The sequence below is a fragment of the Berghia stephanieae genome, chromosome 8 (genome assembly GCF_034508935.2).
Source record: "Berghia stephanieae isolate SIO BIC M18660-M18661 chromosome 8, UCSD_Bste_1.3, whole genome shotgun sequence".
Taxonomy (NCBI): Eukaryota; Metazoa; Mollusca; class Gastropoda; order Nudibranchia; family Aeolidiidae; genus Berghia; species Berghia stephanieae.
The window spans coordinates 38,512,430-38,527,429 of record NC_088367.1 but is presented as its reverse complement, the minus strand read 5'-3'; the positions used below and the strand labels follow the sequence as shown (position 1 = coordinate 38,527,429).

At 37.2% G+C, this 15,000-nt stretch overlaps 1 protein-coding gene across 6 annotated transcripts in view; it reads left to right on the top strand.

Moving 5' to 3' along the window:
• Positions 1-15,000, top strand: part of LOC144978635 (uncharacterized) — a 68,499-nt gene that overhangs the window by 19,215 nt on the left and 34,284 nt on the right. The window contains exon 1 of one of the 6 annotated variants that reach the window (XM_078924942.1): positions 4,130-4,337. The exons of the other annotated variants lie outside the window; for them this stretch is intronic. Coding sequence (XP_078781068.1) covers positions 4,196-4,337 — 142 coding nt within the window. The 5' untranslated portion in view covers positions 4,130-4,195. Of the gene's footprint in view, positions 1-4,129; positions 4,338-15,000 lie in introns of those variants that run through there. 6 annotated transcript variants of the gene reach the window in all.

The window sequence follows — 15,000 nt, the reverse complement described above, 5'->3', positions numbered from 1 at the left end:
CACCCCCCTCCCCTCTTAAAAAAACACACACTTCCTGGCCGCCTGTATAACTTAGAGTTGCCAACCACCGAAGTATTAAAATACATTCGGAAGACCTAAAGTTTTCGTAGTGAGCTTGCTATGGCAATTAAAGTAATGATTAGAGATCTTGAGGCGGTGGCGGTGGTGGGAATCATGGATGTAGAGAGAAAGAAGAAGAAGACCACGAAAGAGAGGATCTGATAGAGAAGGAGCTAGAGACAACCCGACAGAGGAAACAAAGAAAATGTGAAATAAGGAAGAAGAATGTGCCGCGATGTGGTCTTGTGGTATGACACTCGCTTTCGGATCGGATTGGAAAATCCTGGGTTCGAGCCTCACTCGGCGCATAGTTGAGTCCACTCTTACCGTACTCAGGTTTAAAATAAGTACCAGGCCGTTAACTGCGTTGTTCTGTCTGAAAAAAATGTAATATCGCCTAACAGACATCATGTAGGATGTTAAGTGTTGCTGTTGGCCTGTGACACCCTGTAAAGCGCTTTGAGACTTCGAGCGGATATTGCGCTATATAAAAACTCTCGTTAGTATTTGTGACAATGATAGCAGTGATGTTATTCTTGTTTCGATGATGAAATGATGGTAGTGGTGATGTCACTGATCAAGAAGCTAGAGTGATAAAGTTGATGGCAATGGTGACGCTTTTGTGTGCGCGTATGTTATTGATATTTAAAATGATTGTTTCCTAGAGTGGTGGTGGCTGAGATGATAGTTATGATTTTGCTAGTGATGGCAATAATAGATATGACCATGGTAATGGTAGGTATAATGCTGTGGTGGTGATATTGATTGTGGTGCTGATGATACTTATGACATTGTGCAAATGATGGTGGTAGCGATTCTGATGGTAATGATAATGTTGTAAAAGTGCTTGTGGTAGTGATGGTGATGGTTTTAAAATTGACGTGGATCGACGTGCAATTATTTTTAGGTCTGATAACCATTTCCTTATGGGCTCATTCTTGTAATAGAAATATTTTTAAAAAATGACGCAAAATACATTATACAACAATGTTAAACCAGGCCCATAAGTGGATTCGGATGTCAGACCTGCGTGTTTGTTAACCTACAATGCAGCACAAATCCCTTTCGAAACGGTATTCTTTTTTCCACTATAACACAATAAGTCGAATGCTTGGCAGGTCTGTATCACTGCGTACATAGATACGTTAGTTGTAATAATATCTATTGAAATACCACCTTGAGTGGCGATAAGCCAAATTACACATCTGGAATACAGCATTTGCATACAAAGCTGTTTGAGTACAGAATTATTGAGAAAATCGTGGATTTATTTTTCTTGTAACCATTGTTTTAAATATATCAATCTTATTATGTATATATTTCCGTCTTTCTATTTTTTAATTTTAAACTAAAGTTAGGAATTTGTTTTTGGCCAGTAATCGTAACTTTATCAGACCATACCCAGATCAAAACAAACAACCCAACCCCCTGACAACATTACCCCTTGTTCTGAGTTTAAGAACATTGGCAAATTATTGTTCTTAGGCCGAACTGGGCTTTTATGTTCTGTATCATTCTATTTCACCCAGTTTCAACCCGTTGACATTTTAAATCCCAGTCCGTTGACATTCTAACTTCTCGTCAGGGCAAAAGTGGATACCAAATACTTAATAGTATTAGCTAACGAATGAAGTACTGAAAATATTGAGGACTTGGTATTAGTGTCCTTTATTAATCTTTAATATATTGACATCGTCTATGGAGATAAGTTTAAATGCAGAGGTTGTGCTTTCGGCTTTGGAATTAATTTGCGTGTTGTAAAGCCGCCAAATTCCATCCCGTCTATACAATTACCTCGTTTCCTGCCAATTTGAAAACGCATTGAATTCGCCATGAATTAAATCTATCATTATGTCATACAGCTAGTCTACTCAAGACTGTACAACTTATAACAAAATTTTCTGAAGTTAAAGGACAGGTATCGACATCGTTCAAAAATTTTGGCTAAATTCAAGCTATTATTGATGGCACTCACTGAATTATCAAGATTATAACATTTTTTTTTGTAAAACTGCTTCTTAACAGATACAGAAATTTGGTGTTGTTTTTTTTTCTTGCGCTGCTTATACTATTATGACTAATATAATATTTTGACAAATTGAATACTAGTCATTTAAAACAAATAGTTACTGAGTGCTTACCCACTATTATAGATTGAAAAAAAAAATGTAAAAAAGGCAAGACACACGTAGACACACAATAGACACACACACACACACACACACACACACACACAAATCAAACAAAAGCAGGGAAAATACCAACAAGAGAAAACAAATAAAAAAGAACATATAAACCCCCCCCCCCCCAAAAAAAAAAAAAACAACAGCAAATAAAACAAACACAACAACAACCCCCCCCCCCCCCTCCAAAAAAACACCAAAAAAACAGAAACCAAAACAAAGAAAACCTGCCGAATCTTCCTCTGTGCCTAGCCAACCCAAACTCTCGAGCAGGTATTTGAATTGGATACTTACCAATAGGAGAACACGACAATTGTTCCTTATAAGAAATCAATCACCATTCTGGAATAAAAATCATATCCCAGAAGAAAAAAACAAACAAAAAAAACCCACGAAATTAAGACACACACACACACACACACACACACACACACACACCTCAAAAAAAAAACACACATAACTGATTATTTGACTCACAAACAGAGGAGGTGGGGTTTGTGAAACATTTAAGACGATACGGATATATCATGTAATTACGTGAATTCGAATCCAGCTCAGTAAAAGCAAAAACGGAATATTGCCCAGCTTTAGTGTGAAGGACGAATAGTGCAAGCAACACGATTTGTCCGTACGTACGGCAACCACGGTTGAAGCTATTCGACCTTAAGGACGAATAGGGCTACCCTTTTTTTTTTTTGGCCAGAAAAAAAATTTATTAATTTTTTCTTCAAATTTTGATCTCGTAAAATGGCCTTACTTGCCAAGCTGTTTCAACTCAAATTTGAAAGAAGCCTTAGTTTTGAAACTTTTGGCTAGTTTGGGGAAGGGGGGGGGGGGGGGTATTTTAATATTTTAATCAAAAGTTTTCTTGCTAAATTGATAAAAAGAACTAATTTTTCAGAGATTGGCAGATTTGGTTATAACTGCAAATCGAACCGATTTCATAGAGACCAGACCTGTGAAAACAGGATTAAACCCCTAGTGCTCTTTCCTCATCACGGGAATGATCCGCTGATAGAAGTTGGCCATTTGTGGCGTCACATAACTTATAAAAATTAGATTTCCGCATGCAACGTCCCTTAGGAAGAACAGAGATCACAACAGTGGCCTAAAAGGCCATTTTATGACCTGTGTCACCACTGTAAGTCAGTTAACTCGAATTAATCAAACAAAAACAAGATGGCCTCAAGCATTTTAATCAGACTGTCTGCCACAATGTACCCCAAGAATGACAGCCAAGGCTTTTGGGAATAGAATGTAGCCTTTGGATTTGGACAGACCTTAAACCGATTGTTTGTGTGTACAGGTGTCTAGCTGTTCACTATTGCTGCCTCCTTCTTGTTGACTATGCTTTACTTTTCGTTGTTTATGATAGTTGTTTGCAGTTATATATTAACTTGTATTTGCTAATATTCTTGTGTGTGGAAGGGGGTGGGGGATGGGGAGAGGGGTTGTTGTATGTTTGTGAATGAGTTTAGGTTTGTTTGGAATCGTCACACTTTACTCGTCTCTTTGTCATGATGTAGATGAGACGGTTGTAAAAATGCCTGTCTATTGTTGTTGGTATTTGGTGTTGAGACATCGACGAATCGAGTTGACGGGTTTCGTTTTTGATACGGTTTTGTGTAAACGTGACGTTACGCAACGCTGAATGTAACGTAGTCGTGGAAGTTAAAGTAAAAAGTAGTATGCATAACGTTTTTTTTTTCGCGATGACGTGTCTTTTCTGATCTTCTTGGCTATCTGACTTGAATTAGAGTATAGTTTACTGGCCGATTGTTAAATAATGCAAACTATCTAATGATTTGTTCGATTATTTGAGACGATAGATAGTTGATAGATGGTTCATTTGAATGACGGTGATGGTATGGATCGACACGGTCTCACCATCGTCGTCGTCATCAGTTCTTGTCTGTGTGTCCTAACTGAAACTGCAAGACTGTGGAGAAAGGATGACAGGAGTCAAGAAGCGGACGAAGGCCGAATCTAAACGGAGGTCAAATGGACGGTCGACGGTGTATAGGAAACTTGTTTACAAAATCGTGTTAACGTTCATTTCTTTGATAAGGGAATTTGTGTCAACCTGCAGAAAAGGTTTGTTGTCATTATTAGAACAATATATTATGTTGTGATTATTATTATTGGGATGGAGTCTTGAAATCTGGATTGTTTGGAAAGAAATTATTTGGCTGTTGTTGTATTGTTGTTGGTGCTGGTGGTGTTGGTAGTGATGGTGTTTTGGTTTTGTTTATTTGTTTGTATTTTTTTTTTGTTTGTTTGTTTGTTGTTTTTTGTTTTATTTTGTTTTTTTTTTTGGGTTTTTTTTCTTTTTGGAAGGGGGGGGGGGGGTCATATGTCATTGTATCGTTTTAGTTATTTATACATTTTCTCTGTTTTGATTTGTGCTGGAGACTTAGATCATGTCTTAAGGAAAACACCTGCTGCTCTACTCTCTACATGGTTATCATCTCTTTCTTTTTTTTTTTTTTTTCATGCTTCACGCTTATTTTGTGACTTAAAAGTGTAGAAATCTCTGTTTTGAATTATTTGCAACTTTAGAAAAACATTCAACATTAAACACAATATTCGAGCTTTGCTTTGTCAACTTTCTATTCTTAGATTGTATGGAGTTGTAAACGTCTCATATTTATCAATGTCAAAACGACCTGTTTGTGCCTAGTTGAGTTGTGGATGAGACTATTAACCTGAGTTTAGAATTTTGTCGTCTTTATTTCGATATTAATCAAGTTGTGTTAGTTTCTTTTATTTTTATTATCTTCACTGCCCCATACAATAATATGCTTTTGATCACTGTCTTACTCTCACATCAGCTTCTTTTTATTTATTTATTTTATTTTATTTTTAAATTCTAGTATATTTGTTTTATTTATATTTATGTGGGTATTATTTTTTAAAAAAATAATTCAGTAATGATATAATCTTATATAGAACAGTAACACACGAAAAGGCTAAATCGGCGAATTATTTCTCTTGTTCAAATTTTCTTCATTTGGCATTTTTCTCTCAAAACACAGTTATTTTTTAAATGTTATCTATAAAGAAGAGAAGAAAAAAAGGATTTTTAGAAATATGCTTCTCTCGTCATATAACTCATAGTATTTTCATCTATTTTGGTGTATTGTTACATTCGTATTACGGCACTGGTGCTGTTAATACAATCGTCATACAAGACCTGTTTTTGAGTAACCTCGCCGCCTCCCCTCTCCCTTTCTCAACACTCGGAACTTGGTGCCTCATTTTACATAGATAAAAATAACTATTAGTATTGAAATGTAAGCTCCAATTTATTAAACGAAAACATATACTGTGGACTTTTCGGGTTTCCCCTTTATCAACAAAACGCGATAATTCATTCATCGTGTTTTGTTGATAAAAGGGAAACCGGAAACGTCGACCGTATCTGTCTTCGTGTAATAAATTGGAGCTTGTTTTTCAATACTTAACGTTATTTTTCCTTCGAGCTTCAACCAAAGATAAAAGGAAAACACTTTATTTGGGGAACTGATTTTAATTTATGGCAATATTATTATGCGCCCCGCAATCCTCTCCCCCTTTCACCACAACTTCCTTCGCACGCAATGCTAGCCGAGTAAATGTTTGTATAGAATTGACATAAAGAACTTTACCCCCCCCCCCCCCCCCCCCCCCAACACACACACACCAACAAAAAAACGCCACCCCACAGTTTTTGTTGACGACGTCTCATTTGTCAGTTTATCAAACGTGTTTTCGCGGTAGAATGCCTGATATCAATTTGTAAACCTTTACAAGCGGGTTCGATTTTAATCTTACCTAATAAGATATCATCCGAGACTTAAATTTAAATACAGAGACTTCTGACTGGAGCGACAATAGGCTTTTAATAGCAGATGATGCTTATCTGATATTTTCAGTTGGGTGAATACCTCTCACTTCATTCTTTCTAACAAGACTTCTTCTTCTTCTAGGTTCCATGCCTGGTCCAGGCTTCGGATACTGCATGAATTATCTCTCTCCATTCCTCCCTGTCTCTTGCTTTTTCAAACAGCTCTTGGATTGTTAGGTTGGTGAAGCCCTTCAGTTGGTCTATGACTATGAGTGTTTTTCTTTGTCTCCCCCGGGCGCGTTTACCAGCTAGTTTTCCACAACTTGCCAGGTATTCAACAAGACTATAAACTTTTAAATTTACAGTTTTATTTGTACGATTGATATGGCGGGTAGAATTGAGTGTATATTTTACTTATGCGTTTGTCATCAATACTCAAATGCTATATTTACCAACTTAACATTGAAACCCTTCTTCATACGGAAGTAGGTCCCACAGATTAGTGAGCTACGTTTCTTGTCTCGGTATTATAATTTTAGTCTCGGATAGAATCTTTCAATAATATGTGGTCTTTTGATCTTGTGCTGTGCCTCGTCTGCTGACTTGTTCTTGGGAACAAGCTTTGTACTCGCATTCTCTCATCGTAATCGGGTGTCCAATGATACCTGGCTCTAAAGAGCGTTATCTCTCCGAAAAAAAAAAACAACCAATAACGATAACAAACTCATAGAGCTTATTTTGTTAAGTGTTGCTGTTGGTCTGGGACCCGATGCAAAGCTCTTTGAGCGCATTATTTGGTTATTGCTCTATATAAAATTTGCCGTTTAAAAAAAAAAAATTAGCCACAGAGGTGAGATTCAGTCAGGCTTCTTTGAAGCCCGATTCTTATCACAGTTACTTTGCTGTACTCTGAAAAAAAAAAAAACATATTTTGAAATTTGGCCAGAAAACTCGTCCTTCAACTATCGATCGATCTAAATGACCATCATCTTGGCAAAAAACTCTCAAACCTGGGACTTCACGAACCCAGGTTTGAAAGTTTTTTGCCAAGCTGATGGTCATTTAGATCGATCGATAGTTGAAGGACGAGTTTTCAGACCAAATTTTAAAATATGGGTTTTCCCAGAGTACGGCAGTATTGCTCTGTGGTAAAGTCGGTAAGGTCTGCAGTTTGAATAAATGATTGGAAAGAAATTCAGCCTTGCGGTTTAAGGGTTAAGACATTCAACGCTACCGTTTGTATGTATTATAATGCAGTCGCCACCAGTGGGAAGCGTTTGCCTCTGTTATAATAATGGGATTGAAATAGCAAGTCTAAAGAGTTGTTTTCATTTGAAAGGTAAAATTCAATTTATTCATTATTCGATCTGCCACTGTTTGTGTTTTAATTAGACCTCCAAGTATTTTTTTTTTAAACCAAGCTATGGATGTGTGTTTCGACACCAGATGTAGATCACGCGATGGTGCACGGATTATAGTTATAGTCATTTCTTCTTGTCTGTATTGATCCCGTCGTTTGGCAAAATATATAAACTACCTCGCGTGTAGTAGGAGTCACCACTTATATAACATGCCTCAACTCCCTGTTGTATTAATGAGGGATTGAACTTTTATTCGTGTATTCAGTTAAAGTCTTTGGTTGACTATCTCATTTATTTAACTTTAACATATAAATAAATGTATGTTGTATCTGCATATATATTGTTTTGAATAACAAATATATTTCGGTATACACATGTTTTAAATGGCGTGTTTTCATTTTGGATATAAATTGTATGACCGTCTTATTATAGTTGCCTTTGCCAGAAGTGAGTAGATTTTTATTGTATGGATTTGGAAATAGTCTTTTTAAGCCTCACCGCCCCCCCCCCCCCCCCCCCCCACCTCTCTCTCTCTCTCTCTCTCTCTCTCTCTCTCTCTTCTCTCTCTCTCTCTCTCTGTGTGTGTGTGTGTGTGTGTGTGTGTGTGTGTGTGCATGCGTTTGTATATGTCTTGGACCCTTTGAAAGAATTTTTACATTTTTGCTGCCGATAAAATGTTGGAAGATGGTAGAGAAGCTGGGCTAACGAAGCAACCACGAGAAAGTGTGACAAATTAGTTGATCCCAAGAGCAATCTGCGCGTGTCTGACACTGTGTCAAAACTCCATAGAAAGCTAAAGACAGCGTAGTTTTCGTTATTTCTCTTGTGTGTGTTCAAATAATACATAGTCGTGCCAATCCAATACTGCTGGTCTCTTAGTGTAACATTACATTCTCTCTCTCTCTCTCTCTCTCTCTCTCTCTCCTCTCTCTCTCTCTCTCTCTCTCTCTCTCTCTCTCTCCTCTCTCTCTTATGTGTGTGTTGTGTAACACTCGGGTGCATATAATCGATGATTCTGATTGGTTCTGGTCAAAGAGAGAGAAAGAGTTTTATGCAATGGTGTTATGATGATAACTGTTTATAATATATCATTGTGTTCAGGCAGCCGACACTAGAGAGATGCTTAACGAATAGTCAGAAGGATGAACGTATGTCAGAACGTCCCACGAGACGTTCCGTTGGCGGACACAGGGGCGCTTTCTTCCTATTTTCGATTTTGCCATCCAATCAAATTACACGGTAAATCTCAAAATAATTTTTAAAAACAGCACTTTGATTAATCAGGTAGCATTGAAGCGACATCAGGACAAAACATGGTCACACGTGTCGATAGCCAAAGCAATGTTTAGCACTCCAAACTCCTCCGCCTATTTCTCTTCCCTTGTATTTTTTTTCATTGATTTTGATAGTACCTACATCTTTGTAAATTGACCTTTGCCAACCTCTACCTTAACTCAACCCTTAACCCCGGCCGGAGTATTGATTCGATACGTTTAGGTAAAATGCTCATCATTTAATTTCTGTCCGTCTGGTCAATTGTTCCATCACGCATGCAACCTTTAACGTTTGTAATTTGTTAGAAGGGCCAATCAGCCAACCGGCGGTTCCAAAACAATAACAAAGAGCTTAGTGACGTCAACTTCATTCATTTTATACAGCATAAATCGTGCTTCACCGTTTGAGTCTACCAAAGGACGTCCTCTTTGTTACCTTTTGTATCCCACCCCTCTTAGCTTGCTTCAATGAGCTCTGTCTCCAACTATTACTATTTGTTAGTCTTACTCGTCTACTTCCCCCTTTAGGATTCCACGAAAGAGTCTGTCTTGTGGTGTTGCAGGCAGTTTTTTCGGGGTATTTTTTTGAAAACTTTTTTTTTCAATGTAAGTTTATTTTTTTGATTTGTTTGCTTACATGTTGTTAGCTGGCCTCTTTACATATTTTCATCTTCATTTTTTATTTAATATGTCCTCGTAATGGCCAAAATCTCCCTGAGACATTTATTTAAGAGGCCTGTCGTTTATTAGTGATGCTATGCCTGCTCCAATACAAACTTATGTCAAATCCACACCACCCCATGCCCACAGTTTTCAAATCATACTTCAAATATTGTTTCACCTGCGCTGCACGTACATCTTGTTGTTTGCGTCGCTTTGGAATTTTGTCATGTAGCGCACGCAACACGTATCTTGTTTTTTTTTTTTTTTTTGTTTGTTTGTTTGTTTAATTGTTTTGTTTTTTTTCTTTTTTTTTCATGGCGTGTCAACCGCTTTCACAGGTAAATGAACGCGAGAAAAAGACAGGCAGATAGATTGAAGATGGGTCAAAAATATTGATGGAATGCGATTGCTTCCTGATTCCGTATTGAATCGAAATGATCTCGTCTTTAAATTGGGTCATTTAGGTCCAACTTATTATTTTAACGATACCTTATCATGCAGTCATGATATTAATAATGGTGTCCTATCGATTACCTCTGATTCATTATTGTGAAGCGACATTTGTAAAAGTCAAGTAGGACTTTTGTAAAAGTCAAGTAACAGAATCCGATTCGATCAAGAGTTCAAGCTCATGCCATTCCCAGACCTACCACTTATACACATTTAATTGCTAATTATAGATTTTACTGGTCTACGCAGGGGGGGGGGGGGGGGGGGGTTACCATATTCGGAATTTTTCGTCATCCGGATTCGGACTTTTGTAAACAAAAATTTTGGAGAAAAGATGAAACATATATTGAAATTTGAATTTTAAAAAATAGATAGGTACATGACAAAACGGAAACAGGCTGTATTAATACTCAAGCGTTTTAAAGTGACATTTCGTATAATTGCCATGCGTTTAGTTAAAATACTTCGAACATCTGGCTTGCAGATGAAACACAACCGCAAAACTTTGTGTAACCGTGAACTTTTATAGACCGATTGATATATTCTAGTGAGCTGCTATTCTGGCACAACGTTGTATCCATGGAGACTAAGGGTAGTCTTGGTTGAATGCCCAGATAAAATTACAATGAGGACTATTCACGGCATGGTATTCTGTTGTAAGACGAGTTCAAGGGAATAAATGAAGCATTGGGAAGTGCATTGAGCGCGGCGCAAACTTTGGCGGGCACTGTTTGGTGTGGATTATGTATGCTTGCACATATCAATTGGTTTACATTTGCATAAATAAATAGATAAATAATCCCATTCAAAATGATTCGATATAGAGTTGAATTGTTGATTGTACAAACGAAACACGCTTTATCATGCTGATTCATGTATGTTGTCGTATCCATTGAGTTTGAGTTTATTTGATTTCACGTTAGGTTTGGCGTGGTTTGTTCCTTGCAACCTTTGTGAGGGTTTTATGATTGGGCAGCCCGGCGTTGATAACGCTGTTATGTTGTCTATCGAGAGATTGGCAACAAGGAATGATGCCGTGATGTAGCATTGTGGATAAGGCATGTAGGGGCGGATAACGGTGGATCCAATCTGTTTTGGGTTTTCTGATATCCGACACCACCCTTCCCCCACCCCTCCTTTCCCCCCCCCCCCCCTCCTCTCTCTCTCTCTCTCTCTCTCTCTCTCTCTCTCTCTCTCTCTCTATCTTCTCTTCTCTTCTCTTTCTCTCTCGTCCTCTCTCTTTCTCTCTCTCTCTCTCTCTCTCTCTCTCTCTCTATTTCTCTCTCTGGAGAGAGAGAGAGAAATAGAGAGAGAGAGAGAGTCCATGATTGGTACTAAGTTTGAAAGTCATATTTTTGTGTGGCTGGACAGCTCAGTCGTTTGTGCGACCGCTCGCCGTCCTCTCTCACGGAGGGTGTTGTGTCAATTGGTTCCTTTGTTCGACACTGACCCCGTGACTTTTTATTCTCTGTTTTCATCTGGCACTTCTCCATGCCATATTTTTCTCATCAAACGTCCTTGTCTGTACTGTTCCCATCCAAATCCTTTCCATTTTCATCTATTCGTTAGTATTTTTACGATTCTATGCTTTATCCCCCCTCCCCTCCTCTACTCAGGTGTAAAATGAATACCTGGCCGTTAGCAGTGTTGTCTGTCGGAAAGTATTGTAATGTCCCTAACAGGCGTCATGTCTCTCTGTTACGTGCTGCTCTTGGTCAGGGTCCCTTTGTAAAGCGCTTTGAGCACGTTTAGTGGATATTGCTCTTTATAAAAGCTCAAGTTTTTAAACTAATTATTTATTTGTCTTTCTTGTGAAAGCATTTGAAACTATTACTTTAATAATAGCTCAAGGTATAAAAAAGTAATAGTAATTTTTGTTTTCTTTCTTGTGAAGACAATCAATGATAATATTACTTTGTGAGCAGTTCAAGTTTTGAAAATGTAAGAAATGACTGTAATTTGTTTTCTTTCTTGTGAAAACTAAATGTATGGAATGTTTTAAAAATGCATGCTTGCTTTGTTTTGTCAACTAAATTGCTAATGATGCTCATGCTTGCTTTTTTAAAAAATAATAAAAGCAAAACAAGATAACGCTTTTGAACTTTTATTCATTCATTCATTCATTTATTCATTCATTCATTCATTCATTCATTCATCCCATGATCTGATGATCGTCGGGGGGATACATGGGATTCAGCTCTCACCACTTTCCGCCATTCTTCTCTATTGTTGACCTCCAAGAGTTCCTGCAAGCTGAACATGATATGCCTACTAACCGCAATTTCATTCTATCTATATTTATTACGACGAGTTCTTCACAAAATAAATATATCGCAATATATTAGAGACTCCAAAAAATGATGCATGCTCAATGAATGTTCAAAACAGTGCCTTCACTCACAACAACAACAAAAAATAATAATTTTGATCTGAAAAAAAGATAGACTCAAATTAATACCGATCGGTTAATATTAGCCCCAACTTGTCTTCTTGTTTTATTCCTCAAGTTTGAGCCTTTTTGACATATTAGCCTCCAACTTGTCTTCTTGGTTTTAATCCTCAAGTTTGAGACTTTTTGACATATTAGCCTCCAACTTGTCTTCTTGTTTTATTCCTCAAGTTTGAGACTTTTTGACATATTAGCCTCCAACTTGTCTTCTTGGTTTTAATCCTCAAGTTTGAGACTTTTTGACATATTAGCCTCCAACTTGTCTTCTTGTTTTATTCCTCACATTTGAGACTTTTTGACATATTAGCCCCAACTTGTCTTCTTGTTTTAATCCTCAAGTTTGACTTTTTGACAGATTAGCCTCCAACTCAATCAATCAATTATTGAAATAGATTTAAGTTTTCAGGTTAAATTGAGAGATGGCAAGGGTAGGGGGGGGGGGGGGGGTGGAGAACAGAAAAGTGAAACGCATTGCATGATGTATGTATTTATTCCGCCTCCCATTTTCCCATATTATGGCCATATGTTGAATGTATCATTATATAATTATTCCATATTCAATGTCTATGATTTCCCCAGAGAGAACTAAGAAGATTCGTCTTGAAAGCGCAAAGTGTCACAAACATTGTTGCCTAGAACGGGTCTCACAGTTAACTAGCAGTTTGCTGTGCTGACATGCTCTTAAAAAAATAATAAGGGAACCAACACAAAACTGTAAATATTTTGGCCAGAAAACTCGTCTTTTAAATTATAGAAGGAACGACGCCTCTCAGCTCTTTGTTGTTATTTTTAGACAGCCATTATGTCTCGCTAAATTATGCCAAACTATGAGCGTTAAAGGTTAGACACAGTTTTGTTTGTTGGTGTGTTTATTTGGCTGACGGGTGATTTGAGTATTTTACCAAAATGAATGGCATCAATATCGATCGATATTTGAAGGACAATTTTTCAGACTAAAATTTAAAAAAAAAAAATTGCGGGTGTGTGGTCTGGTACTCGCTTTCTGATCGGAAGGTCTAGGGTTCGAGCCTCGCTCGGCGCAAAGTTGAGTCCTTGGAAAAGGCTCTTTACCCACATTCTCTCATCGTACTCTGGTGTGAATGAGCATCTGGTCGTTAATAGCATTGTCTCTGTCGGAAAAAAAACTGTAATATTATCGCTTAACAGGCGTCATGTCTAGAGTTCTACATGTTACGTGCTGCTGTTGGTCAGGAACCACTTGTAAAGCGCTTTGAGCACGTTTAGTCAATATTGGTCTTTTATAAAATCTAAATTTTGTTATTTCTTTTTTTTTTTTTTTTTTGTTGTTGTTATTTTTGTTTTGTTTTTTTTTATTAGAGGATGACAGCATGCTGTTTGCGTCATTGTATGATGATAATGATTATGTTATAATAACAGGGTAGGACTAACTTTTCGTGTGTCAAGCTGTGATTTACTCTGTCATTATAACACGACTCTTTTCCTTCACGTTTTTTATTATTCATCCAATTTGACTAAATGATGTTTAGGCATCACACTTTCTATGTTATGACATAAATTATGTTTAATCCCATTTTTTATTGGTCGATTTTTAGGACCTGTGGCCTAACCCTCTTTATATTATTAAAATAAAGTTTCCCCATTTATTTCTATGTCAGACGAGTTTCTGCTAAAAGTCTTAAATAGGTTTTTTTTTTGTTTTTTGTTTTGTTTTGTTTGTTTGTTGTTGTTTTTTTAATATTTTTTATGAGGGGGGGGGGGGGGGAGGTCTGTTTTTGTTTATTGTCTGTTTGTTTTGTATTTTGTCTGTTTTTTGTTTTTTTGGGCCGGGGGGGGGGGGGGGGGGGGGGGGGGGGGGGGGGTTACAGAGCACGACGGGTTTGACAGAAAATGACAAAGACTAAAATCTCAAAATCCATAAAATTTTACTCTATTGTCACTTTTTGACATTTTGTTCTCAAACGACTTAATACCGTTTTGAGACATCCCGTCACATAATATTATATGCGTTATAAAAAATTGTGGGATGGCCCATTTGTACAGCGACAAGATAACTTTTTTCATTTCATAAATAGATAAATAGGTAGATTATAAATAAAGACTTCCTGAAATCTCAGATTTGAGACTAAGTTGGGGATTTATACATACGTACGTCCTAATCTGTCGATTTGAGAGTATAAATTTTCCGGGCAAAAATTAAAAAAGGGTATTTTGTCATTGTACGGCAGTATTGCAGATTGTTCCCTTCTCTCTTATCTTGCATTGCTATTAAGTTACCATATTGATTAATTAATTGTAGGGACAACACTTAAACAATGTGTTTAGTTCCTAAGTGCGCGCGCGCGCGTGTGTGTGTGTGTGTGTGTGTGTGTGTGTGTGTGTGTGTGTGTGTGCGTGCGTCTGTGTTGTTTACTCAATACCCTTCGTCGATTTTTGAAGCCTTAATATGGTGTTTATCTATTTCATATTTCAATTTACAGGACGTGGATCATGGTTTTGATTGATGTTGTTTTTGTTTGTTTTTTTGTTTGTTTGTTTTTTTGTTTTTTTGTTTAGCGGAATAACGGCATCTAATCTGTGCCATGCATTTTTCTATAGTCGTTTATTGATTTCTTACAATCGATATATTATTTCTGTCGAGATTAATATTTGAACCAGTGCATTCAGAGTGGATCCAGTGTATTACATAACTGAAACACAAGACGACGCGATATTGTAGGTAGAAAATGTGGACAGTTCAGGATTGTACCTCAAT